Genomic DNA, 25830 nt, shown 5'->3' on the forward strand with positions numbered 1-25830 from the left:
CTTCCTCCGCGTCCCATCCGCGCCGGTGCGCACCGGGACAACCCTCGAGCCCAACGCTCCCGGGGCCCACCCGCAGCCTCTGCCCCGCGCCCTGATGCCTGCCCAGGGGCCCGGCCCGCTGGCCGCTGCCGGCCCGCGGCACCCCCCGCAGCCGGGCGGCCTCCTCCAGCGGGACGGGCCGCGCCCGGCCCGGCTCCCCGGGGCGCGCCGGGGCGGTGGGGCGGCGGCCGCACACAAGATGGTGGCGGGGCGGGGCGGCCCCGCGGCGGGTCCGCGGGGCGGGGCGGGCGGAAAGCGGGGCCGGGCCGGGCCCTGGGCCGGAGCCCGCCATGGGGGTGACGGTGGAGGTGCACCGCGTGTACCGGTACCCCTTCGAGCAGGTGGTGGCCAGCTACCTCCGCAAGGTAACCGGGCCGGCCCGCGCCCCCCCCGCCCTCCCGGGGCGCTGCCGGCCGGGGCAGGAGCGCCTCACGGCGGCGGCGGGGCCCGGCCGCGGGGTGTGCCCGCTCCGGAGCCGCTCTGCTGAGCTCCAGTTCCTGCGCTAGCCGCCGGCTGTGCCCCCTTTCTCTCTCAGGCAGCCTTCCTTTGTGTCTGCTTGCGCGGTGACTGCCTGCAAAGCCCTGGATGTTGCCTGTGGGACAGGGAACCGGCGTGGGGAACGCGCCGGAGCTGGGGCAGGGAGCGGAGAGCCGCCCTGCTGCCTCCGGCCCCGGCAGCCCGGCACACGCAGGGGGTGCAGGAGGAGCGGGGCCGGCCGAGCCCCTGCTGCGCGGGTCCCGCTCTGGGGCCTTGTGGGCCTGCGGGCCCTTCCTGCAGCTGAAAGCTTGGTTTTCCTCGTCATCAGAGCTTTCTTCATGCTTAGATGAGAACTTGCGTTTCTGTGCCCGAGGTGCTGGTCGCGTGTCGGTTGAGTAGGAGTCTCTGGAGCAGAGCGGGCTCCCTCACGCTGTCTGGCACCCCAGGGTGCCCGGGCTGGGTCTGGCAGGCTCGCCCATGGTGACTTCCAGCAGGGACGGTGCCGGCCCCGGTGTGGAGGACGGGGTGGGCAGTGCCGTGGCTGCGGTGGAAAGTGGGTGGCCGTTCTTCTTGGCCAGAAACAGCCTGCTTGCAGAGTGCGGTGTGGTCAAAACGTGCGAGAGGGACTTCGGTGCAGTAAACAAAGCCACCAGATCCTGCCTGCTGCCACAGGCTCTGCTCCGCAGGCGTTGCGTGCCGGTCTGTGAGCCGTGGTGGGCTCGCGGGGGTACGGCATGGCTGCCCCGTGGCACAAGGGACGTGCACAACCGGCACGGCAGCACCTGCCCTTCGAGGGGCTCTGCCGTGGTGGCTGGGATCTGTTTGAAAGAAAGATTGGAGCAGTAGAAATGAATTCTGGTTTTCTGTGCTTGCAGAACGCTAACCCCTGCGTCACTGCTTGGTGCAGTATGGCTTTTGGCCTAGTAGTGCAACAATCATTAGACTTTTAAGTAGGCTTTAAAACGAAAACGTTTTGCAGTGGCAGAAGGCTGTGTTAATGACAGGTAAACAGCGTTTCCATGTTGCATCTGCTCCTAGCAAAACAGCATCCCGCTAAATTTTCCTTCTGAGCACTGTTGTCTCTCAGACCCAAGCTCCAAGCTGTGCATCAAAACTGTGCTTTTTGTTGCTGTTTTCCTTTGAACAGTAGCACAGAAATAGGGATGAATTCTAATCTTTATTACAAGCTGATGCCGGGCTTTTGCCCTCTAGCTGTGACTGGTTTTTGTGAACACCAAGGTGAAGAACAGAGCAGGTTCCATTACATTTGTTTTGGCCGCATGTGTTTAAACATTAACGATAGAAGTGAGCAGCTGTATAGCGCAGGGCATTTCCTTGGCACAAAACCCCATGGGTTTGTGAATGTTCTCAGCAGGACAAGATGTTTAAACAAATGCTGACTTTGGGCTAAATTCATCCTTGATGCAACCAACTTAAAACACAAGGAAGGATTTTTTTGTCTCAGCCAGCTGCCAGTTCTCCGTCTCCCGTTAGCAGAGGCCTGGCAATGGCAGGCACACAAAGGCAGTGCCAAGAGGAACCCGGAGCGTCCCCGCTTGCGAGACACAGCTCCGGCTGTGCAAGTGATGACAGCAGAACTGGGCTGAACGCGCGGGCTGCGTCCTGTGGCTGAACCTGCCCGCTGTTCTGCGGCGGTGCGGATGCCCAGGGCAGAGCGGAGCAGAGCCCCGCGCGCTTGCTTGCAGCCGAGGCAGCCCCAACGACTCCAGTTCATCAGCGGTGGCATGACGACCTGCCCCGCGGTGTGCAGCCTTGCTCCTGCTGCTGCCCACCTGGGCGCTGGGAGGCAGAGAATGCCTCTTGCTGAGTAACCTTTTATTAAAAACTGTCAGATCCTTAAGAACTGGATTGGTTTTATGGGTGAAGGTAGGAGTGGAAGACAATATGTTGCACTTCTACCAAGAAATAACAAGTTTTTCCTGTTTGCTGAAAGCCTGTAAAAATGACATTGGGCTTGCTGAAGTCACCAGGCAGAAGCACGCGATCTTGGTGGGGTCAGCTTCTCGTCTTCAGTGTCCATCTCGTGAGGAAATGACTGATGAGATCCACGAATCTCTAAAAGATGTGTTGGTGTGTTTTTGTTTTAATTGACTGCCTATTTTTTTTCTGGTGTTCAATGGCTCAGTACAAAATGGAATTGGATCCCTGTAGTGGTGTCATGCCTGTACTGAAAACCAAACTGTCACGTATGTGAAATTCTTTTACAAAGGAAAAACCCAAAATTTCCTCACAAGCCGAAGCGCCAGAGCTTTGAACAGCAAACACAGGCAAAGATGCTTAGTCTGGAGTCTCTCTATTTCTCTTGCTTCTGTTAATCATCTACAGCTGTTCCTTTTTGCCCTAGAATAGGACTGTGCAAAGATGCATTTAAGGTTTTCTTAAAAAAAAAAAAAAGAAAAAGGCAAGAAAGCAAACTTTTTTCTCTCTCCCTGCTGCAGAAATCCTGAGCTGTAGCTCTGGCAAGCTTGGGCAGTCGGAGTCGCTAACCATATAGTTTAGACTGCCACACTATGGCTAAGCGATGGATGTGCTCCGAAACACTCATTGGAAAACACTGAATAAACTTGGAGAAGAGAAGGCAGGGCCACTTTTTGCTGATTTTCTTGAGTGTTTGGCAATTAGAGGTGAGAGGAGACACAGAGTTAGTGCTTTTCATTGTGAAAGATTTGAACCAGAGTAGAAATGCAAATGGCAATTGTATTCTGTGGTATACTTCCATATGACTTGAGAAGGGCAGTTGGAGGTGAATAGTGAGGCTAATTATGACAGCCAGAAGCGCAGAGCAGAAAGGTTAAAATAATCCTCATTTGTATGTGGCAGCAAAGTGCATTGCATGCTTTTAACCAGGAATTTGATATGATTGAAAAAATAATTGCCATAGTTACTCATAAATGCCATAGTTAAAGTTGACTTCAGGGCTTGTGCTCTTGTTCTTTCTGTTGCGACTCTGCAAGTTGAACCTTTGAATGTTGTTATGTTGCAAAATAGGGTGGGAAGGTGGAGGCAAACGTGCTCTCAGAGGAGACCAAAGCCAAAGCAGTCAGGGTTCTTCAAGGGCACGTTTGTGCCAAGACATCTCCTGGCTCACAGAAATCCCCCATATTGCCTCGACTGGGGCAATTGTGTATTGGCTGCAATTTATGGTTTCTGAGGACGGAGCACGGCAGTCGCTCGGACTGTGGAAAGCATCAGTGTGGGCTTTTTTTTTTTCCCTTGGACCCCCCTCCCTCCTGTGCATCTCTCAGGTTAGGTTTAAAACATCGCTGCACTCTGCAGCAGAATTACACCCAGCTTCTCTAGAAATATGCTCTTACCACAGAGATGCGTCCTCCGCTTTCATTACGTAGAATCAGTTAAGGTATAGGTGGTAATCAGATGGACAGCCTGCTACATCAGAGATTGGGGTATCTATTCTTGTATGTCGGTTCAGAAATATGCTAGAAAATATTCTGCCTTCGCCATGCGTTTCTAGAGAAAACGGCCCCTCCATGGTCGGTGTGCGAGGACGGGCACTGGCAGAGCACCATCTCGAGGGATTTACTGGGTGGGTTGGGTGGATGGTGGTCTGCAAGGGCCGCTTTCTTTCTGCCGAGTACACCTTTCGCAGAGCTGCGGTGTAGGTGAGGAAGAATCCTGCTGGAAGTAGGGGCATTAACTTCTGTCATACCCGTCCGAAGCGCCTGGGCTCACGCGGCCTTCCGGAGAGCCGCTGCGTTGCTGAGGCTGTAGGAAAGCCGTGCTGGCTACGCCTTTGTGGGGTGCGGAGCCGAGGGGAGCCCTGCCCCGTGCCCGGGGGCCTGAGCCTGCTGGAGCGGACCGCAGAGCTGCTGGGTGGCCGTCAGGTTAGCACAGGTGTCGTTTAAAGTGAGCCCGCGAACTGTAAATCAAACGTTTAGTTCAGGTGTGACAAATTGATTTGTATTTGAAATAAGTGTATCTGTATGTGAAGGGCTTTTGTATTTATCGGTCTTTATCACAGCGAGTAATCTGTGCAGTGGGTTTGCTAGACTTTTTTTTTTTTTTTTTAATTTACGTTTATTCACAACCACCACCTTTCCAAACCAATAACAAAGTGGAGGAATGTGGAAAGGTTTAGCTGATTTTTGCCATGTCACTGCTTTGTTTCCTTGCAGTTACAAAAGAAAGAATCAGAATATTTATGAATTTAAATATTATTATTTTTTGCAAGTCTTTGAAGCTGTCATTTTGATTTATGTGGGCTCCATTTGATCTTGCATGTAAAACCAGCCCTTCATTGCTTTGAAATATTTCATTTTTATACAACTCATTACGTGTAACCTGCAGTGATTTCTCTCTGCTGCTAAACACAGTGCTGCTCTTAGAGGCCTGCCATTTCCCTCAAATAACTTCTAAGAAACATCGCTGTGGTTAGAAACTGCTGCTTTTGATAAACGATCTTACACATTCCAGTTAGGAAAGGTATGTGGGGTCTTAATTCCCTGGATTCAGAATAATGACTAATGCAATCAATTCTGCTTGCTGTTATTTGTAGAAAACGATCGATACGTTTGCAGGAAGACCGAATGAGAGCCCAGGAAGTCTTTATCTAATTTTAATTGTCAGGTTTTTGCAAGTGGAGAATGGAGTGCTTCAGTTCTGGTAGGCGTTGGAATGAGAGGTAACCCCGTAACCGCTCGGGTACCCCCTGTGCTGGGGTGCCGAGGCGTTTCTGGGTGTGGGAGTCTCGGTGCTTCCGAACGGCGCTTGCAGCTCCGCATCTGTGAAATGGGCTCTGACGTCTTCAGGAAACGCTCACGACCGGCAGCCAGGGTAGAAAAAAGTCATTTCAAAGCTATGGATAGCTTAGAGGCAAAGTCAGCTTCGTGGCTTCTGCTGTCCCGATTTGTTTGGGGTCCTCTTGGTGTGATGGAGGCGAAATGTCTTTAAAATAAGAAAATCGCTCTGGAAAGAAATTTACTGCAGGAACTCACTGGAACTATTTAATTTTTATTAAAAAGTACGCACGCTTTGTCTGGATAACTGCTTCTTTTTCATAACGGTACAGCACTGTGAGTTGCGGTGTTTGGGGCCGTACCTCCCCGGGCGCAGCCTGAGATGGAGCAGGCGTGCGGGCCGCGGGCCGGGCAGCGTCTGGCAGGCGAGGCGTGGAGGTCGTGCCCGAGCAGCGAGAGGGGCGAGGTTTGCTGCCGGCTCCGGTAAGCGGGCAGGCCCCGGGGCTCTCCTCTGCTCCGCGTTGCCGGAACAACGAGGGGGTCGCGCCGGTCCCCTCCCGGTGGGGCCCTTCGGCAGCCTGGCGCACGCCAGGCCAGGGCCAGGGCCGTGGCCGAGGAGCGGGGCCCCTGCCCTGCTCCGCCTGGGCCGGGGGACAGCCGCTGCCCGCCCCGCTGCCCGCCGAGGCGGGTGCCGCGCGTTTGCCGGCCGGGCCACAAGATGGCGGTCCCTCCTCGCCCGGTGCCGCCGGCTGCCGGCACGGCCCGGGGTGCCGCGGGGTGCCGCTTCTGCCCCGGCAGCTCTGAGATTTCGGCTCGCTGGCCCGCCTGTCCTGCTGCCCGAACAGCAGGCAGGAACGCTGCCCCTCGCAGCCCGGCCGGCTTCTGCCCAGCGGTTGCTGCCCATCCTCTCAGCTTGCAGCCTGGTGCTCCTGGCCGGCCCCGGCACCCTCTCCGGTGCTGGTGTGCAGGTGCGGGCCGAGGGGACGGTGGCTGTGCCTTGGGAGCCCCCAGGGACGTACGGCGAGCTCCCAGGGCCGGCAGCCCGTCCCTGCCCCAGCACCCCGGGTCCCCTCCCGGCGCAGGGGTGCCCTCGCGGAACAGCGCGTGGCGGGAGCTGTGGGTCTGGGGCCAGCGCGGGTGGGCAGCACCCTGGCAGCCGCCTCTCTTCAGGCCACTCCGAAGTTTGGAAGCCCTTGCTCTGTCGTGTGGCCCAGCGCAAGCAGTTGGGGATGCGGACGCTGGAGCCAGCGCCCTGTGTGGCTGCCGGAAGGGGTGGCAGCCCCGGCCCCGTGCCCTTGCTGAGCAGGGGAGGTGACCCAGGGCAGTCTGCGTTTGCGCTCCCGGGCGAGGAGACCGCAGGGCAGGGCTGAAGCCCTTGGGCTAGCGGGAGCCCTTCGGATGGGGGTGGGACTCCTGTGCCTCCGGTGCTGGGGAGGAGGGTTCAGGGCTTGAGTTACTGCAGGGCTGAAATAAGAGTCAGGCCGAGATCTCTTTGTTCTCTGCTGCTGTTAGCTTTGGTGTCCCCAGGGGAAGGAAACCTTGCATGGAGGCGGTGGCTGACTGGAAACACTGTTTTTGTGGCTGTTAGACAATCCTAGCCATTACATCTGCTTGTAGACTTGTAACGTTCTTTCTTTTACTGTGCTGTGTAGGAAATTGAGTCTATTTCCGTTTAAATACTGGGGTAATAGGGCCTGCTATTTAGTGAAAGATATATGTAAACGGCTCTTTGTTTCACACGATTGGGCCTTACAGAGTGTAAGTTACATCGATAATGTAATTATGCCACTATTGCCATTTCAAAGCAGCATGTTGTGGAGAAGCCTCCAATTTCTGTATAGAATAGGACTTGAAAACCTTGCACTTTTAAAATCAACTTTTATTGTGCAGCAATAAAAAAATAGTAGAGCTGGATTATGGAACAGCCTGTTCTGGAGCTGTCGACCTTTTTTGCTTAGAACCCAAGATATATATCAGAATTTTGGAGCACCTATTATTGCACATCGTAATCGCATTACATAAAGTGAGTTAGCCTTAAAATGCCATTTCCCCACCTTTCCTAAAGCTTTGTATCTTGTTTAATGCTAATCTTTGTCTGGTGGTCAGTATTTCTCCAGTCTGGCATTTGTATTAGCGTGGAGGTTACGGTAACTTTTGGGTATTATTTGAGTTCAATAAATTATCTTGCACTTTAAATTTTAGAATTCAATATTCACATGATGTTGATTGCTTTTTGCAATGGAGAGTAAGGTCGTTGTAGCCTTCTTTGTCTCATTTCTAGCCAGAGGAGTTTTTTAAGTTCCAAAATAGACTATGCATCCTTAGAAGTCCTGTTCTTGTGCATACATTTCTTATGTAGGATATTGCCCTACAGGCAACCGGTACAATTTTGGCATAACTCCTGTGCAGTGGAGGTCTTGGAGCGAGAATCTCTTTCTTCCAGCCTTGAAACAACTCGTCTGTACAGCCTAAGGAAAATGAGGTTACCTTGAGCAGGAACGGGCAGTAGCAATCCCTTATCCTTGCTGCCCGCCAGCCCCTGAGCAGAAGAGCATGCCCTCTTGCCAGGGTGGACCCACACTGCAATCCAAAGTGACGTCCCGCTGTCACACTCTGCTAGCAGCTTTTGCAGGACAGTGAAATGTTACGTACCAGAGTCTGTGTTCAGGTGACGCTGTGCTGTACCTTTCCAGCTTTTTGCTTGAGGAAATAGGTTGTGTGGCTGAACATGCTTAGTGGCAGTGACAAGGAGCTTGCTTGCTGCAGAAACTCGGGACGCTGTTGTTCTCTGCAGAATGCAGCGTGGCGGGCTTTGGCCCCTGGAGCTGCCACGATGCTGAAAGGTCTGCTTAGCCCTCATCTGAAAAACGTGATGCGAGTCAAGAGCTCGCATCTTCCTTTCTGTGGTATGGAGGGTGTGTGGAAGATAGCATCTCCCCTTCAAGCGATTTTTCTCATAGCAGTATTGTGGGCTTTCTGTTTGTTTTCTAATCTTTCTTACTAAGCTAATCATACTAAATTCTTCCTTTCCACTAACTTGAATGGAGACTGCAGGTTGTTAATATCAGGCAGCTCATACCTGTTGAGAGAAGCTATGAAACTGCTTCTGACTTGACGAGTGACAGCTAGCAATTTTCTTTTACCCATGTGAGAAGTGGTAATCTTTACCCTATGCATTTTTATCCCAGTATCCCAGTCCCATGGAGAAACACGTCACGGCTGTAGAAACAGTGGAAGAGAAAACAGGTAAGCTGCCTGACTTTTCTTACAGAGCTAATTAAAATTTTTCATAACCTTTAAAATTAATTATGTAATAGTTGTATTTCAATAGAAGCTGGGCACTGCAGACATGCCTGGGAGTCCTGCGTGCTGGACATTGTGTAAGCCAGACCACGAAAATATTACCGCCCCCCGCACCCCCCCCCCCCCCCCCCATGTGTTTTAACTGCATTAAGTATTTGAATCTTCAGCTTATCTGAGGCTGTTAGACACGTTATGCCTGGTTTCTCTACAGTTTGTTCTTTTGTTGTACGATTCTGTGGCGTTTCTATGATGATTTCCATCTGCAGTGCTCTACAGATCAGATGTAAGGCCCCTGGAAGGAAGCACAGCGAGCTGTGTGGATCGAGCCTCGGGCGCTCCACAGGCATCGCGCTACTTGGCTTTCATGATCCCTGCCTGCGGAGGGATCACTTGCTGTTTCACTTCCCAGATGAGGAGGTAGTTGCAGGAATCGGAGACTTGGGCGATGGCCTTGTAGGAAGCTGACAGTCAGAAAGCGATCACAGATCCTCAGTCTCTTGCTTTATCAGTCAGAATTCCTGAAATACCGAAAATCAGATATTACCATTTCCCAGCCATATTGACGGGAAAATAAATCTGGTTGGGTCAGAGCGCAGTTGTCAATGAGGTCCGCTGATACATGTGGATTTTTGTTTTCCAGTTGCAGAGTTCGCAGGAAATGTTTGCAATTAGGCACTTAAGGTAACATGCCTGTGCAGAGGATCTATTGAACGGTTTGACACCAGATATGAAATAAGAACCATAGGACTTTGCGTGGAAATAACCACCTTTCTTCCCAATATGGGAACTGTGATCAACTACTCAAGTTCTTATCTCATCCCAAATGAGACTTTAAAGTTTTATTCCCAAATGCTTGTGGATGCTCTTTATCATGCATTTGGAGGTGTCTTCTGTCTTGCAGCTCAGGTTTAATGGTGGCTCTTAATTCCAGGCTTACGCTCTCTTTCTAAGCAAGGTTAGTGAGGTTGCCCTGAGATTCAAGAAAGCTGAGCATTAGCGCTGCCATTGCCGTTTTCATCAAATGCAGTAAAGCACTCTTCCTGCAGAATGCTTTTCCCCTCTACGTTGCGCGGAGATAGATGCTCCATATTATTAACGTGATGTGTTTGTTAGAGTTCTGGAAACCGAACCCCATGAAGTTTTCATTGCATGAATCCCACCAAATGCAACTGTTCGAGAAGGTACTCTTTTATCCCGGAGAAGTCTTTAACCTGGGCTGCCTGCCAGCTGGCTTCTTGTTCAGTAGCATTCTGTTCTTGATCTGGGTCATTAAATATTAAAAGGCAAAGTGATTCTAAAAGCCAACCGTTTTTTGGAGATACTAAATAACTGTAATTTGTTTCCTAATAGATAGTTTTGTCCTTGTCACTGGGTCCAACTCAATACAAAAATAAATGTGTGATGAGACAGGACTGCTCTGTAGATCCGTACGCAGTGTGTTTGCCCAGAGAATGAGCCTGAGAATATAAATTGGAGTGGGCATAGAAGTAAACTAAAACTTAGGTCTGTATGTTGGTCTGGTAGCTCAGTCGACCGAGCTTTTCTCTCGCCCCGATCATCGTCCACTCGGTGCCACCAGGAGCAGGGTTCTCCAGTGGGTCCTGCCAGACCCTGCGTGGGCTGCAGGACGGGGTTCTGGGTGCACCCACGCAGCCCAGCACTGGCACCGGCACCGGCACTGCCTGCAGTGCTTTGCTACCCAGGAGCACCACTATAAATGCCAGTAAAATGCTTGTACCACATGCTGGATAAGGGGGGGGTCTGGATCACAGTGATGGGTGCAGATGCCCTCCTCCAGAGGCAGAGCACAAAATGCCCGTAGCAGTCTTATTTACAGCCTTCTCTCTAGCAAAGCAGCAGAAATACTGGGTTATACTTAAAAAAAAAAAACAACCAAACCAAAACCACCCCCCCTCCCAATGCTCTGTTAATTTTCCAGCATTTCTCCTTGCATATTCGCTGTGCTGTGAAGTCTTCCAACTACTTTGTTTTTATTAAAAGAATGGTAATATTTGCTGCCGTAACTCTTCCCTTCTCATTTTCTTTTATCATCAGATTTGTCTACGGGGATTATTTACCGGAGGAGAATTGCAACGTGCCAGAATGTAATTCCTGAAATTTTAAGAAAGGTAACTACTTTTAGGGAAATTTAGTCAACTTGTAAAACCTTAATGCTTCACGGTGGTTTATCTTGTTTAAAAGGATCACATTTCCTAATGATTTTTTTTTTTAAATTAGAAAAGTTACTCTTAAAGACAAGTTAAGAGAAAAAAATTCTCTAGGAACTGATTTTATATTTAACTTGAATGGACAAAATCGTAGCCTTGAGCATGCTAAGATGTAACTGGTGGTGGTGGTTCTTTTACAGGCAGTGATGGGCTTTTAACTTTTGTACCTGGAAAAAGTAAAGCTGTTTTAAAATGTTGTCTGGGCCACAGTGAAAGTACAGCCATTCCCCCCACCCCAATATAATAAACTTATTGCTGTCAATGCTCACAATTTTTGTGTGGTAGATGGTATTTTTATAAAAGCCCAGCCTTGTGGAACTCAGCAAGAAGGCAACAGCTAGTAATAAACACTGGGTAATTATTTCTAAGCTGAGCTCATGTATTTTGGATGCCTGATCCGTGGCTCCTGAACACATTGGGTTGTAATCACTCACAAAACCATTCTGTAAGTGATTTCAGAGGGAATTAAAATAATACTTAATGTCCTATAGCATGTTGCAAGTTAAATATCACATCTAGGGTCCCTATAAAGAAGGTAAAACGTGATTCCTTAAAGGCTGTAGTAAACGTAAGGGCCTGGGTTGTGCAATTCCTTAGCGTCTCTCTCTTGTGTCTCTTTTAGTGACAGTCCTTTCTTCACAGTTTGCTGTGGGAGAAGAATTAGCCTTAATTTATTATTTGTTTTTTTTGCAGAGTATCTTGCAGCAGATAGTCTGTATATAGAAAAGTACTTTACATTCATGCATGGTTAAATAACTGTACTATTTCACAGCCTGCATGCCTAAAACTATGCATGTACTCTTTTCCTGGTGCTGATGACTCTCTCTGTTTTTGCCTCTAAACATGTGTTTGTCTCTCCCAAGCCTTACCTGCCAAGGAGAACATATCATTGCCCTGTACATGCAGAATGTAAATAAACCGATGGTGAGATTTTCATCCCTTCTTTGGCCCACGCTTGCTAGATCAAGGTCACTCAGGTTGACAAGTGGGCTCTCAGAGGAGGAGGCCTCCTGGGAGAGAGGAGCTGGAGCAGGGCGTCAGCCGCTGCGCCTGGCAGCAGGAGCCTGCAGAGGTGCAGCCCTTCTCCTGCTCTCGTGGTTTAGCTGGTGGGTTTGGCTGCCTTGCATGTAACTGTTTGGAAGTGGCTTCTGTTATCCTTTGTTGTTGTAAAGTAGCTGTCGGCAGCAAGCGAGAAAGCGTGAAGTGATGCAGGTAAGTTGGCCTGTAGTGGTCTTGGAAGTCCGGCTGGGGGACCGAGCAGCTTCCCTAAATCTTGGAGTGTTTGCATGGCCTTCGGTAGCTGCTGAGGAAGTTGATTGTTCTCATCAGGGCTAACCACAGCTGATGTGCTGTCCTCCTGAATCCTCAGTCTTATCCTCTGAGGCTAGTAATACTTTCAGAATACTGAGAAGTGATTCTACTGCCCTCCCCCCCCTTTTTTTTTTTAAAAGCTATAATTCTTCTATTTCCCAGGTCAGTGTCTTAAAAGTGCCCAACATCTACTTGGAAGAGGAATCTTGGCTTAATATGCAGAAAAGAAACATGGCTATGAAAACTCATTGTCTTACGTGGACACAGTATGCGTCTCTGAGTGAGGAGTCTGTCTTCAGAGAGAGCTTGGAGAATCCAAACTGGTGAGTGCTGGCCTCTGGGTGTAGCAGCATCCCTGTGCTGGCTCAGGGCTGCTACTGCAGGGCCCATGGCCCTGAACAAGGATTTTCTGTTGCCTTTTGAATGCTTGGAATGAGAGGGGTCTGAATAATAATCTCGTTGGTATGTCTTGGATGCATTTGAAGCAGCAGCTGTAGATGTCCTGTAGCTTTCTTCTGGTTTGTTCAGACGCGAGATTAGGTTCTCTGGCCAGAGCACAAATAATTGCTGGAAATCAATTTTCTGTGCGCTGCTCTGCAGTCATAGAAGGCTGCCCCACTGTTCCCGCACAGCAGTGTAGCCAGAGTGTTCATTTTGCTCTTGTGTCTACCAACAGATGCTTGGACAGCAGTTTAAAAATTACCAGCTCCCTCCTGCTTGCCAGCCATTGGCATGGAGCATACTTGTTCCCAAACAATTTTCTTTCTCTGGTGTCTGGCCCTCTGTGCCCCAAAGACGTAAGCTGCTGTGGGACTTTGGGAGAACACGCACTTGTGTTTGTGCAGAGTGGAGCCTGGAAATGTCTTTAGGCACATTTACAGCAGGATCAGAGTGGAGTTTCTAATTCCTGTAGCATTGAAATGAACAGGTATGTGATACATGTGACTATCTTTAAAAAAAGATTTATTTCCAGCTGATGTCAACCCCATTAATTCTTACTTTGTTCTGGTGTCTCTTGTAATTAGTCGTTACTTTTGCCTTGTGATGTTCCCTGGGAAGCGTGGCAGGGTTGTCCAGCGAGGTCCATGTGACTTTGGAAAGCTCTAAGCATGTTTAAGAAAAAACCCACCAACTTCAGATGAAATTAAATTCCTTGTGGCTCAGGTGTTTTTGAAAGCCCTGTGCTGGGATGTTGCTGTTTGAGGACGCGTTCCTCTGGCTTTTTAAACTATTTTCTTTCACAAGTTTGCTGGGACGCTCTGTCCTTACTGAAGCTTCCTCCGCATCAGCGTTGCATTGCAACTGTAGATGTTGGTCCTGTTGGTACAGAAATGCTAATGACTGCAACTGGTCACTCATTCACGCCCTGTTTTCAAGGCTTTTCGGTTCCAGTTTAGGAAAGACGCTGTCCTCAGCATGCTGCTTCTGCTCCTGCAGGCTTGTGCAGGAGAGTTGTCTGAGCTCGCTGTCACTACGGCTCACTCTTACCTTAAAGCATACTGTAGCAATCGGGAAGGCAGAGACGTAGCTGGGCTGCCAGAGTGTGATTGCAGCCTCAGCAGGTTCACTTACGCAGGCTTTCAATGCCTGCCGGGGCGACGGTGCCTCTGGAGGTGCCACGGGTGCCGATGCAGGTCAGCAACTGCAATACGGAGCTGCAGGAGCCCGTGGACCTCAGCCGTGCTGCCCTGGCCAGGTAGGTTCAAGGATACCTGGGTGTGCCTTTGCACACCACTGTCACCTCTTTGGGAGTCTTATGGAGGTAATCTGATCTAACAAATGCTGGCTGGCAAAACAGGTGTGAAATTTCAGCTGCATGTAGTATATGTACGGTGACATTTGCATTTGAATAGATGAAGGAATTATGCGAAGGGCATAACATTAGCAGCATACTATTGCACTGGAGAGAAATAAGAAAACACACAATGAGGAGACTCAAGTGATCGTGATTAGTGGGAAAATTGTACATTATGCCCCTAAAGAGAGAACAGCATTACGAGAGTGATGGTAACCTGAGTACAGACAGAAACTTGTCTTTCTCCCCTACTAAGCACTGCTGGGCAGATTTCAATAGCAACCTCCTGGAACTCTTCAGGGCACTAAAAGCATCAAGAGAATGAGAAAATTCTGCACCTCAGTCAGGCACCGTCCGCGTGTTGTAGCAGGCTGTTTGTTTGTTTAATCAGCTTTAACATGACATTGTTAAGGATGCTGATAAATGAAAGCAGAGCGCAGCTTTGCTGGCTTGCATCTTGATCAGCTGCCCGAGCAGGTCGACTGCCTTCGCCTCTCCCTGCACCTCCCAGGTGTGTGGTGGGCTCCGCGCCAGGCACTGCCCGCTCCCAGCCCAGCAGGGAGCTGCGGCCGGGGAGGTGTCGGGGTGGTGGCTGCAGGCGGCCCTGCAGGCGTTCCCCGGGGTGCGTTACAGCTGCCGCAGCCCTGCTCTGTGCCTCTGCAAGGAGATCTCTTGCTGGTGGGGTTAGTGACGGAGCTGCTGCTTTGGAGAGCTGCAGCCTGGTCCCAGGTATGCGTGTGGGATGATGCTGATGGGAATCCAGAATATTTCTGACCCTGTCAGATGAAGTTATAACTGTCTGTGCTGACTTCAGCCCAGCTACTCTGTAGACCAATGTGTTGTAGAAAATGAAACCGCGAATCCAGTCCCTGCAGGGACCGGTTGCCAGGCTTAGACGTTTAGCAGAACCTCATCCATCCGTAGGATGTGGACTAGTTTACCCAGTTTGAGATTGGCAGTTGCACCCTTTATTATTTTCAGCTAGAGAACCGCAAGTCAGGGAAGGGAGACTGCGACCTTCCTGAGGTCCCTAATGGAACTGGGGCAATTGAAGTGATGCTTGCTTAGTCCCAAACAGTCAATTTAACCACAGCGTACTTCTTCCTCTTAACGTCAGGTGGTTATTTTGTCCTAAATAAATGTGAATGCAGAGATGCCAACTGCTGCATATTCTTGCAAAGTGAATTATTGTGGGTGCTTCCAAGCAGAGCATATAAATGTCTGAAAAGATCTAGTAGCAAACAAACATTACCATAAATAAATTCTAAACCATTGAAAAAGGCATGATGAGGCGTATCTGTATATTCAGAGGCCAGAAAGCACCGTGTTATCCTCTTGGCTGAACTCCTTCATGACACTTTTTATGTGGTTTCCATGATTTAATTGCTGTTATAGACAAGCGTCTCATCACGATGTCTAAAGTCCAAAGAAAGCCAGTTAGTCCCTGCAGGCAAGGCCTGGCTGCAGGCAGAGCTGCAGGCAGGGTGGGTCTGGACCCGAGCGACGTTTGCCTGCAGAAGGTCTGGGGCGGCTTGCCGGCACTGCCCCGGTGTTCGCCGGCACTGCCCCGGTGTTCGCCGGCACTGCCCCGGTGTTCACTGGCACTGCTGCGGGATGCGGCTCTGGAGGGCTCCGGTGCTCGGAGCTTTCACTGCTGTATATCAAACCAGTGTGAATCTTGTCAGCCACTCTCCTCCACTTGCATGCGTACGTGTTTGGGTTAGTGACAATTTCTGGAGTGATTCACTTGCTCTTACCCTGGAAGTGTGCGTTACGTACTTTAGGTTTGAGCTTGCTTTCCACCCAGCTGAGGTGGGCAGCGTCCGTGTTGGTGGGGAGGGCTCTGGGAAGAGTTGTCTGTGCACAGTGCCAAACCGAAGGGGAAAGTCGGTGGCAAAACTCCCCTGTAACTGCCTGGATTTCTGTTGAAGTTGTGTACTGGCAAATTTCCACGTGTCTGGGCAGGTTATACCTGCCTTTCCGCAGTGGAGAATCCCTATGTAGCTTGAATTTTGTCTCTGGTGTCATTTGCTGTCCCTCTGTGTTTTGGTTTGACTGCTTTCCCCCTCCCCGCCAGGAGCATTTCTTTGCTTTTTCATTTTGTGTCCCTCAATTGCCATCAGATTCCTTTTATTACCCAGCCCTTTCCCTCATTCAGCTCGAGGGAGCTGAAGTCTCTCGCAGCACGGTGGGCACAGGGTGAGAAGATGTCTCCCTGGTGTGGAGAGATGCGCGTGATGCACGAGCAGTGCTTGTCGGCTGGAGATGGGAAATAAAAAGATCTCCTGTACAAAAGCTCCCTCTTTTGAAGAGCCTCGCACTGGATCTAACTTTTAATTTAGTTTCGAAAGCCATGCAGGCTTTGGAAACTCTCCCTGACGCTATCTGAACAAGAATATTGCTAGACTTTTTATAGCAAAGACACTTTAATTAAGCTCCCATCATGAAAACAATTAGACCAAATTTGCCGTACTTAACTAGTCAATAATTTAGTAGTTGGATCTCATTAATAGACTTCTCCCTGTGACTCTGTTGTAAGGATGCGGCATTGCCAGCTGCCTGCTACGGAAATCAATCAGAGATCAATATTTTCCTTGAGCCTCCCTTTTTTGTCCCCTACAATGGTGAAACTGCAAAATGAATAAATAAATCCCAACCAGAGCAGCTGAGTTCAATGGTGGATTTTTACTGCTGACATCCATCCTGGGGTTGGAGGGAGCTTCTCACGTTCTCCAGCTCCTTCGCTTGAACTCCACGCGTTTGTCGTCTTACCGAATTGCATTGACAGAAATAATAAATGGCCGTGGCCCGGCAAAGGTGTCGGTGGTGCTGGGTTTGCGTGCGTGCTGCGGGGATAGGAGTGGGGGGTCCGCTCCTCACTGTTACCACTGCCTCTGTCTAGCTTGGGTGGGCTGATGTCCTGGGGACTCTATAAAACCGTGCAAGCGTATTTCACTGGGTCTGCAGTTGGCTTTCGTGGTTCTGGAGATGGCTGTTGTGTCCTCTCCAGACCTCTCTCTGTGTTGCTGCCCTTCGGGCTTCTCCAGTAAGCGCGTGTCTTTCCTGAAGCAGAGTCCGGCTGGGCCTTCCGCAGCGCTGACCGCAGGAGGTGGGTTACAAACCTCTCGTTACGCTGATGTTCCTGTATCTTGTTACGTTGGCCTTTGAGTTTGTCATACAAGTGTGTGAGCGTAAGCGGTGAATCCCTTACTCGGTATCAAACGCTAACTTTCTGAGTAGAGTTTACGCTTAATGTTTACTAAGCAGACAGAAAAATAAAAGGGTGTTGTGTTCCTGTTTCTTAGGACAGACTTCACACAAAAAGGCAGAATATCAGTTACGGGGGCAGGTTTGCTCAACTATGTGTTGGAAGCTTTTGCTCAATCGTTTTTAAAACAAGGTGTGAAGAAGGTAAGTCATTTATTGCTTGAATTTCTTCCCCAAACTATATTCTTTTTTTTTTCAAATCATCAAGTCATCTGGGCTCAAAATTGAATTGATGTTTTAAGTCTGTATTCTTTACATCTTTTAATTGTTGAAAAAATATATGACCTTTTCTTTTCTCTACAGAGAATAAGCAGAACAAAAATGGATTTAGTTTTATTATGGTAATAGTTTTATTTCAAATACATTTTAAAACATGGCATGTATGACTGTATCAGTTTCTGTAATTCATTCTTATTCCTGATTTCCCCCAGGCATTGAAACAGTTCTTCTTCCTAATGCTTATTGTACTAGCTAATACTGTAATAATAATTTGCAGTTCTATGGCACCTTTCCACTGAAATAGTCAAAAGTAGTCAACATGAATTTATATCATGTCACACATTTTTCTCCAGTAATGTTAGATTTTTTTTGGCAGCTTGATGTATTTACAATAGCCACAGTCAATCTCCCTGTAGCAGTTCTGTATACTTCAATAGTTCTGTCTTTCAGTAAGAATTATGAAAGAGGATAAAAGCTATCCGGCTATCCAGCAGAGCATCCCGAGGGAGTTAGTGTTCAAAGGCCTTTCGTTTCTGGGAGTCATGTCATATTGATAAACTAGGCTTAACAGCAATGTCTCCTGAAGCGTTCATTGGGAAATGAAGTTTCGTGGAAGTCCTGTTCTCTGGAAGTTTGTGCCTTGAAGAGACTTGGGGTTCAGGCTGCGCTGTGCAGACCGTTTAAACTTTACACCTGCTGAAAAAGGAGCAAGAACGAGAAGGAAGGAATATTTAATTAAACCTTTTTAATGAGAAAGTAAGAGGGGTTTTTTGTCATCGTCCCCGTCCCCCGTCTGTCCCCCCCTTTGCCTTTTTCCCCCCCTCCAGTTTGTATGTTGTTTCAGATGAATGAAAGCATACGTATGTGCCTGAAAACATGGCATTTTCATGGCTGGGCTCATGAATCTTATGTACTGCAAGACTCTAATGAACCTATATTTACCATTATTTATCATTTTTTTAGTTATCTAACGGAGGAATTTGTTTTTCAGATGAACTTAGATGTCCACAGTTCAGACCATGCCTTATGCCATTCTTTAATTATTCGTGGGGAACAAGTGGTTAATACTGTTGAAGGGGGTTTTTTTTGTTTGGGGTTTTCTTGGTTTGGTTTGGTTTTGTTTTTAAATGGCCTTAGCAATGTCCTGTCTTTTTTCCCACTGAAGTCAGTGGGTCTTGGAGCGTGGAGCTTGGGCAGCACCCGCAGTCCCTTCGGACACTCTCCTCTCCCGTGGCACAGGGGCTGACAGCCCCAACCTCTCCTTGGTGCTTCAGAAGCTGATTTTGGAATCTGTGCCCCAAGAGCTGTAGAAGGAAATGTATTTCAAATGGCACGGCCGTTTATTAATTTGCTTGTTCTTGATAACTATAAGATCTTTTTGTTGTGGCTTTAAGAGGGGAAAAAAGAAGTAGACAGCTATGCTAGTGTAAGCAGTGACTGTGAGCAATGAAACACGTCTTGCCGGCTTATGACAGCGCAGAGCTAGCGGATAAAACAAACTAGCTCACAGTATCTCTACAATGCTGCATTAGAAATCCTTTAGCAATTTTGGCTACGTCTGCAGATCTGTGAAAAAGAAAAATACAAGCGCACCAGATCTGGTATAAATGTAGAGTCTTGCCTGGTTTTTCCCCCCGCCTCCGAAACATCCGTCTCCCTAAGGCAGCAGCTGTATCTATGCATTTCATTTCTTCTCAGCTGTAAGATAGGGTTCCTTTTGTGGCTTGGCCATAGAGTAGTTTTGAGGCACATTTTACCCAAATGTAATAAATGGCAATACAAAGATGATATTTAAATTTTTAAAATACATGTTGCATGAATGACAACGCCTGATAAATGTCCTCCAAGCTTCCATTTACTTCTTATCTTCCAGTACCTGATCGGCATCCTTCCTAATGGCCTGACCAAAAGGGCATTGCTTTTCTTGCACCTGGTATAATTGGTTGGAATACGTAAGGATGTTACTTTCAAAGCCGACCCATGATTCCTGCTTTATCTTCTCGGTCCTGACAGCAGTGCACTTCTCCATCCATCTGTTTGGAGAGGCTCAGATGAGATAAGGGAGTAAGGAAGCAGTGGGAGGCAGCAATGTGAGGGGTCAGAGGAAATGGAGCAGGGGATGAGCTACGTGAAGAGCAGGAGAAAATACTGTATGAATATTAAATGTTGTGAATGGCTACAATGAAGCTCATGTATTCACACAGTCGACATTAAATATCTCTGTTTTATAGAAAGAGAGGGAGAAGTTACTATTCATGGACACCAAAGGCACTGATCTTTTTAATCATTATTTTTGTAACTGAGATATGACCCTGTTCTGTGAGTAGGGTTTTTTTTTAACGCCTAACAGAACGACAGTGACATTTTATGGCTCCTCATATTTGTCATATTTCTCTTATTTTATCCCAACTCTGAATAAAAACATAGGGGAGAAAGTTCTCCTGCCCTGCTTTTGTAGAAGTCATAGTGCATTTGGGTGGAAATTACAGCATTTATGATTTTTTTTTCTTACCTGTTCAGAAAAGGTATTAATGAATGATGTGCACCCACATTATTGCCAATAAAACTTTCCCCCTGAATAATTCAAAAGTCTGAGCAGATATGCCAGTAAATCCCCGCTACCAGCACAGCCCGTTTTGGGTCTGTTGCTGAGAGCCTGGCTTCCTTCGGAGAGGGGAAAAGATGCTCCGTAGTCTGCAGGCGAAGTCTGGGAGAGGTCTCCAGCCCAGGAGGGGTAGTGGTGGCCCCTAAGTCAGCCTTTGCGTGTGAGTTTTTAAAATGCATTTAAAAAGTGGCCCAATTAGTTTGTACGTGTCCAAGTTAGATGATCCCTGCCAGCGTGAAGCAGTACAGATGACAAAGTTATGAGCGATTTTAAGGCCGCACAATAAAGGAGCATTTGTAGCAAGAAACTTTTGTAATGTTGGTAGATGTTTTAACCGTTGCCTCTTAAATGTTGCAACATTTCTGTCATTTTCACTTCTTGGTTTCTTTTTTGGATTCCTTTTGCTTGACTTGAATATATAAGGAGATGGAAATTAAAGGTGGTGATGTAGTGTTTGTTAAATGATGGAGCTGAGCTCAAGTAACAAATATTTAACTGAAAAATGTTTTGTCAAGGCTACAAAAAGAATGAAAGCTGTATTAGGTGCTCTTTTCAGAGACCGCATAAAATTTTCTGCTAGTCTGTTAAAATGTTACCCTGCTTTTGTACTGGCAATGGAAATGAGGTATGCACTGTGATATGCATTGCCTTCATCACGTTCAGACAGGCCATTTATACTTTTCCTGTACATCACTTGACCTCTTATTTAAAACTTGGACTGTTCGGTAAAGATGTGGAAGACAGTACAGATGTGATATATTCTGCCCGTCCCTGTCAGCTGGGAGTCCGGTCTGGCAGACATTCCGGATACAAACATAGGCTGCTCAACAAGTCTGTGGTGCTGGAAACTCCTTCGTCTGCCGTTTGGTGTTTCCCTCCTTATTCTGCCGCCCCGCTGCTGGGTCAGCGTGCCCTCTGTGGTTTCAGTCTACCGGCTGCGGTGACAAGGTGGCACTTGCTGGAGGAGTCACCTGTAGCCGTTCCTGAACTGGGAATCTGCTGGGCTCCCGTCCCGTGGAGTGCTTTGGGGTGTTACGCCGATAAGGGCTGTATGTAGGCACTTACGGCAGGATAGCTTCTTACAGTAGCAGAGTACCTCCACCTTTGAAAAATAAAACTGTTCTATGGCTTGTCCGTCAGAGAAGCTTTTAAGCTGCAGCTATAGAGGTGCAGAGTTTAATGGGTAGGCAATGTTTGTTCTGCATTTCAAGTGCATCATTGCACTCTAAGCAGTGTAAATTTAGCTCCTTTAAGCCTGATCTCCTGGGGCTGAGATTTAAGTGTTTGAACTTTAGTTGAAAGGAATGTATTGATTAGGCTTTGATTTAGTCGTTCCTTGCTGAAAAGATACTGGCTAATGACTTGTACCTGCCCTTTTGTATTTTATTCATTTAATGGAGTCCCCTCTCATTCCCCTGTTCTTCCTCAACACCTCTTTGCCTAAAAGTCTGCAGTGCCATGAGGAGAAATAAAAGAAAAAGCAGTTGTCACGCTGTGAACATAATTGATTCAATAAGTAACATTTTTAAATTCCCTAGGCAAACCTCTGAGTCTTCACTTATGTCAATTAGTGCTTCATTCTGTAAACAGTGGCATGTCCAATTTAGACTGATAGACTAAGGTAGTCAGCTTATTGCCTTCTACAAAGAATAGGCATGGAAGATGAACTGTTTTTTGTAGATATAAAATATCTTGTCCAGTTTTTTTGTAGAGATGTGAAAAGAAGTTCTCTTGACCTATTTGTTGAAGTTAATTGTCTTTTTACCTCCTCTCACAGTGACTTAAACTCAGAAATCCTTTTTCTTTTATCTTGACAAACAGAGAGCGTACTAGGGTAAGCCTTAGCCCCACACAGGTTATAGCTGAGCTCTAAGCTTGCTTCAGCCCACAAGATCTGGCCAAACACTAGAGGCAGGGTTGGCAAATACTACAGGTTCAGTACACAGAGCCAAAAAGTGGGAGAGGGAGGGATGTTGTGGATTTTCTTACCTAAAGTGAGTGGGTTTTGCTTTTCATCAAATAGGAAGCTGCTTCTCTCTCACTTTGTACTGAACCTTGAACTTAAATTAATTTCAAAACGGCGAAGCATCTGGCTGTGGAGCAGTCTGTAGCCCTGCCGTGGGAAGAGCACTTGGTCGAAAGCTTCCCCCCATTTTCCAGAGGGCTGCCCTGTGGCGGGCAGTTCAGTGGGCTCGTCCGCAGTGAACCCCCCAGGCCAACCAGCCCCTAGATTCAACCTACACGTTGCTTTAATTAATAGTTCATTGTTTGGTAGTTCCTCCTTCCTTCACAGATCGGTCCCGGAGAAGAAACGTTCACCCTCACGGTCCTCTGATGGCATTTTTTACTTCATTTCAGTATTACTTTCCTTCATTACAGAAATAATCATAGGGGCTTTTATGGGGAGTTTTCATTCTTGCACACCCAGTTGCTTGCGAAGAACACAGGTGACGGTATTTCCATTTTAAAGAGGGGTATACCAAGGTGCAGGGATGAGAAGTGGCTTGGTGCAAGCAAAGCAGTGGCAGAACTGGAATAAAATGTGTGACCTGATCAAGGGCCCTGGCTTCGTGCAGCCTTGATTTGGAAGAGCTTGCAAGCTGCGAAGGGTCCTTTGTCCTCTCCAGGTTCCCCCTGAGCAGCCTGGGCCGTAAGCGCTCCTTGTGCCTCCCGGGCAGCGGGGAGAACTGCACTGAGTTAGTGTGGGACCATAAAATGCAATTTCTTTTTCTTTTTTAAGGCTTTATGTTGTGGGGTGCTCTTTAAGGTATGAAATACTTAAGTTGTGTGTAATACTGGCATTTATTTGTGCTTTTCTTCCCAGGGTATTAAAATAATGGAGACACTTCTTCAGGAGCAGTGTGGGTGAAGGTGCTCTTAATGAGCGGCTGTAAGTGCAACATCCATCTACAGATAAGAAAAATTGTTCAGAGTTTGTGATACCTATTGCACATTGTGCTCCTTGTAGTTCTACAAATAAATGTGGGGGGTTTTGTCCATTATAAATAGCATGCAACTTTTGAGGAATTTTCAAGAAAAATCATGATCTACTGCAACGTTAGGCTCAATACTGTTCTAGAGTTTCTAGATAGCATGTTGATGAAGACTGCTTCTGTGTCCTGTATTTCATCCTCTCCTCTCTGTTAATACATCACGAGTGCGATAGTCCTAGTAAAATAAGCTGTTGGTTCTGTCTAAGGATTTTTACTGAAAAGTAGTAGCTTCAGGGGTTATCTGTGGAGGGAAGATTTGGTCAACTCTTAAATTAGCTTCAGAACAAGAGCAAATGGCTATTGATTACCTCCTAACAAATTTCTTCTAAAACCTGTTTTCTCTGCTTTTGCAGGAGAAAATGTATTTGCGTAGAGTTTCCTTGGAACCGCGTATCTTCATTGCCATCAGAATTCCATGGCTGTTGTCTGAACTTTACTGGCACCATTTTACTGAGGAAAGAGTGTTTAATATGCACAGCTGGAAGAAAAGACGACCACAAACTGCAAATCATTTACAAAAGATTAAGGAATTGTACTACTTAAGGGAATGTTGATCATGAAAATCACAGAGGAACAAGTGTAAGCTTGGAAACAGCATCTTCCTGTGAATTAGCACTATAATCTCTAGAGACTGAGAATTCAGTAAGGGAACATAGAGCAACCAAACAAAAATAGCCCTTGTTGCTATGAAGACACCCTTGCCTAGTCAGCCAGTTGCTTTGTGTCTTATCAAGGGAGGTGCGAGCACACCCCGTGCGCTGTTTATTTCACAGCTTAATTCTGTGGGGTGGAGGCTTCATTCTACAGAAATAAAGCTCAGCTGTAGCAGCTGAGTAGGGTTACTGTTCCCCGCTTGAGTCACTCATTACTTCAGTTCTGATTGCTGCGTTGGAAATACTTGGTTATTATACCCCTGCCAGCATGATTATTTTCAGCTGTAAAGACATGCCTCAATACAATTTTTGCATATATTTGAATTCTTTCGGGAAGTGTATCTCTCATATTGCTTCTGAATAGAAGAGGAAGAAACCTGGAGGGGAATTGATCAAGAGCAAGTATAGTTCCTGACAGAGTGTCTCATACGCTTCTCCTCCTTTTGTTCCACACACCGCATCAGGATAGTTTTATTTTAAACTTTTCATTTAAAATTCAGATAAGCACAAAGGGTCTTTGATACCCTTTACTGAGTTAGGGTAATACCACACTTTACAAATAGCCCCACGTAAAGTCCGTGTTTGTTCTTTGTGAGATTTGAACCAGTTATTTGATTGCCCTAAAGCAAAATGATCGTCTTTGCATTTTTCAGGGTGGGTTGTATTTTATTTTCTCAAATGTGATGTAAACTCTCGGTGGACTCTTCCTTATGCTATGCCTGAGTGCTGTGGTCCTGCTTATTTCAGTATTTAACGGTCTCAGCTATCCTATTCTGAAGCTAAACGAGCGTACTACTAAACAGCCCGGCCCCAGGCTGTGGCCACGCGCCAGCACCCCAGTAGTGTAAATCCAGGAGCCTTTGCTTCCATGGCTGGTGCTGTGGGTTTACGCTATGGGAAATGCTCGCCCATACTTCGTGATGAAAGAGCTGTGACACGGTCCTTAGGAAATGACCGTATTTTGTATTGGTGCGGCGGAACAAAATCCTTTCCTTCCTCTTTCTTATTTTGGCTGTTAAGTGATTCTTGTGAATTTGGACTCTGAATACTGAACAGTAAATATTTATGAAATGTAATGGCCACGAGTAAATACATTCATTAGCATGTTTATTTTTATTGAGTTGCTGCTTTGTGTGCCTGAGGAAATTATCAAATTACTTCTATTTGAACTGCTGTGTACAATTTTAGGACGAACGTTTTCATTTTTGCATCACTCTGGATTTTGGAATTAGGATGGGAAACATTTGCGTCCTCCCCCACCCCAAAGTGGAAGTAGTCTTTGAATAATGAAAGTCCAGTAAAATCCAGTCTCTTCTTCAAAGGCCGAGTTGCCCATCTGCTTACTGCTAGGTGCCAGAAACAGAAGGGTAAGGCTTCTCCTGGGAGCAAGGTGCTTTTTGTGAGGCCAAAAAGGCCCCACATTGCAGGGCGGTGGGATCGCCTGGACCGTGGTGGAATCGCCTGGACCTCTCCGGAGGTGGCCGGCCCCTCTCTGCTCATCCCCCGGGGCTCAGGTCTGCCCTGGCCTGCTGCAAACAGCCCCGCGGGGCAGGGGAGCGACCCTGCTCCCAACTGCAAACAGCAGCTGCAAGGAGCTTTTGTTTTGGAGACCTTCAAGTGCTGTGTCCCCTCTTGGAGCTTAGGTCGTCCCGCTGCTGAAAGGTGTCCCTGCATTTCCCCTGGGAGCAGTCGCGGGTCACAGGGAGGTCTGGGCGGAGGGAGTCCCTCAGGACGCCGGGAAGCGAGTCGCTGGGACACGGGGATGTGATGGGCACGTTCCCCGGGCAGCGTGTGCAGTGTCACGGTATCAAACGCACAGGTCCATCCCAGTGGGCAATTAACCCCACCCGTCTAATTTTTTTCAGAAATAACTTGCCTTTTTTTTTTCTCTGCGTGTCTGTATGTTTCTTCCCGATGCATATTGTCATACCAAGATGAAGATAAACATCTTTGGATACAGAAAATAAACTGACCAGAGCTGATGTCCCCTCTCGGACCATCTGTAAGACAGTGTGTCTTCTTACACTGATCTCTAGGCACAAAGAAAATCCCCTAATTGCTAAAAAAAATGAGAAAGCTCCCTGTTGCTAAGTTTTACGTAATTGTTCAAGTGTTTAAAACTTTCACCGACTGCAATCATGGTTTAAATGATGATTTGACTTCCTCATAGCATTCTTCCTGGGACCTGGACAGCGGGGGCTTTGACAGCGTTGGCCTTCAGAAAT

The 25830-nt window shown here is 47.7% G+C and overlaps 1 protein-coding gene across 1 annotated transcript; it reads left to right on the top strand.

Annotated features, from left to right (window-relative positions):
- Window positions 1-254: 254 nt before the first annotated feature.
- On the top strand, window positions 255-24717 carry PRELID2 (PRELI domain containing 2). Its single transcript, XM_075511094.1, has 7 exons — window positions 255-404; window positions 8420-8477; window positions 10590-10663; window positions 12236-12396; window positions 17174-17279; window positions 22784-22849; window positions 23306-24717. Exons 1-6 carry the CDS (start codon window positions 330-332, stop codon window positions 22826-22828), a joined length of 519 nt encoding a protein of 172 aa, XP_075367209.1. The 5' UTR covers window positions 255-329; the 3' UTR covers window positions 22829-22849; window positions 23306-24717.
- Window positions 24718-25830: the final 1113 nt, after the last annotated feature.

Source organism: Mycteria americana, chromosome 8, assembly GCF_035582795.1.
Source record: "Mycteria americana isolate JAX WOST 10 ecotype Jacksonville Zoo and Gardens chromosome 8, USCA_MyAme_1.0, whole genome shotgun sequence".
Lineage (NCBI taxonomy): Eukaryota > Metazoa > Chordata > Aves > Ciconiiformes > Ciconiidae > Mycteria > Mycteria americana.

Bases quoted from the DNA above. Each gene is read 5' to 3' on its own strand.
- PRELID2 (XM_075511094.1), top strand. From the start codon at position 330: ATGGGGGTGACGGTGGAGGTGCACCGCGTGTACCGGTACCCCTTCGAG. The intron at 10,664-12,235 runs GTAACTACTTTT...TCTATTTCCCAG, and splicing joins TTCCTGAAATTTTAAGAAAG to GTCAGTGTCTTAAAAGTGCC. The intron at 12,397-17,173 runs GTGAGTGCTGGC...CCTGTTTCTTAG, and splicing joins AGCTTGGAGAATCCAAACTG to GACAGACTTCACACAAAAAG.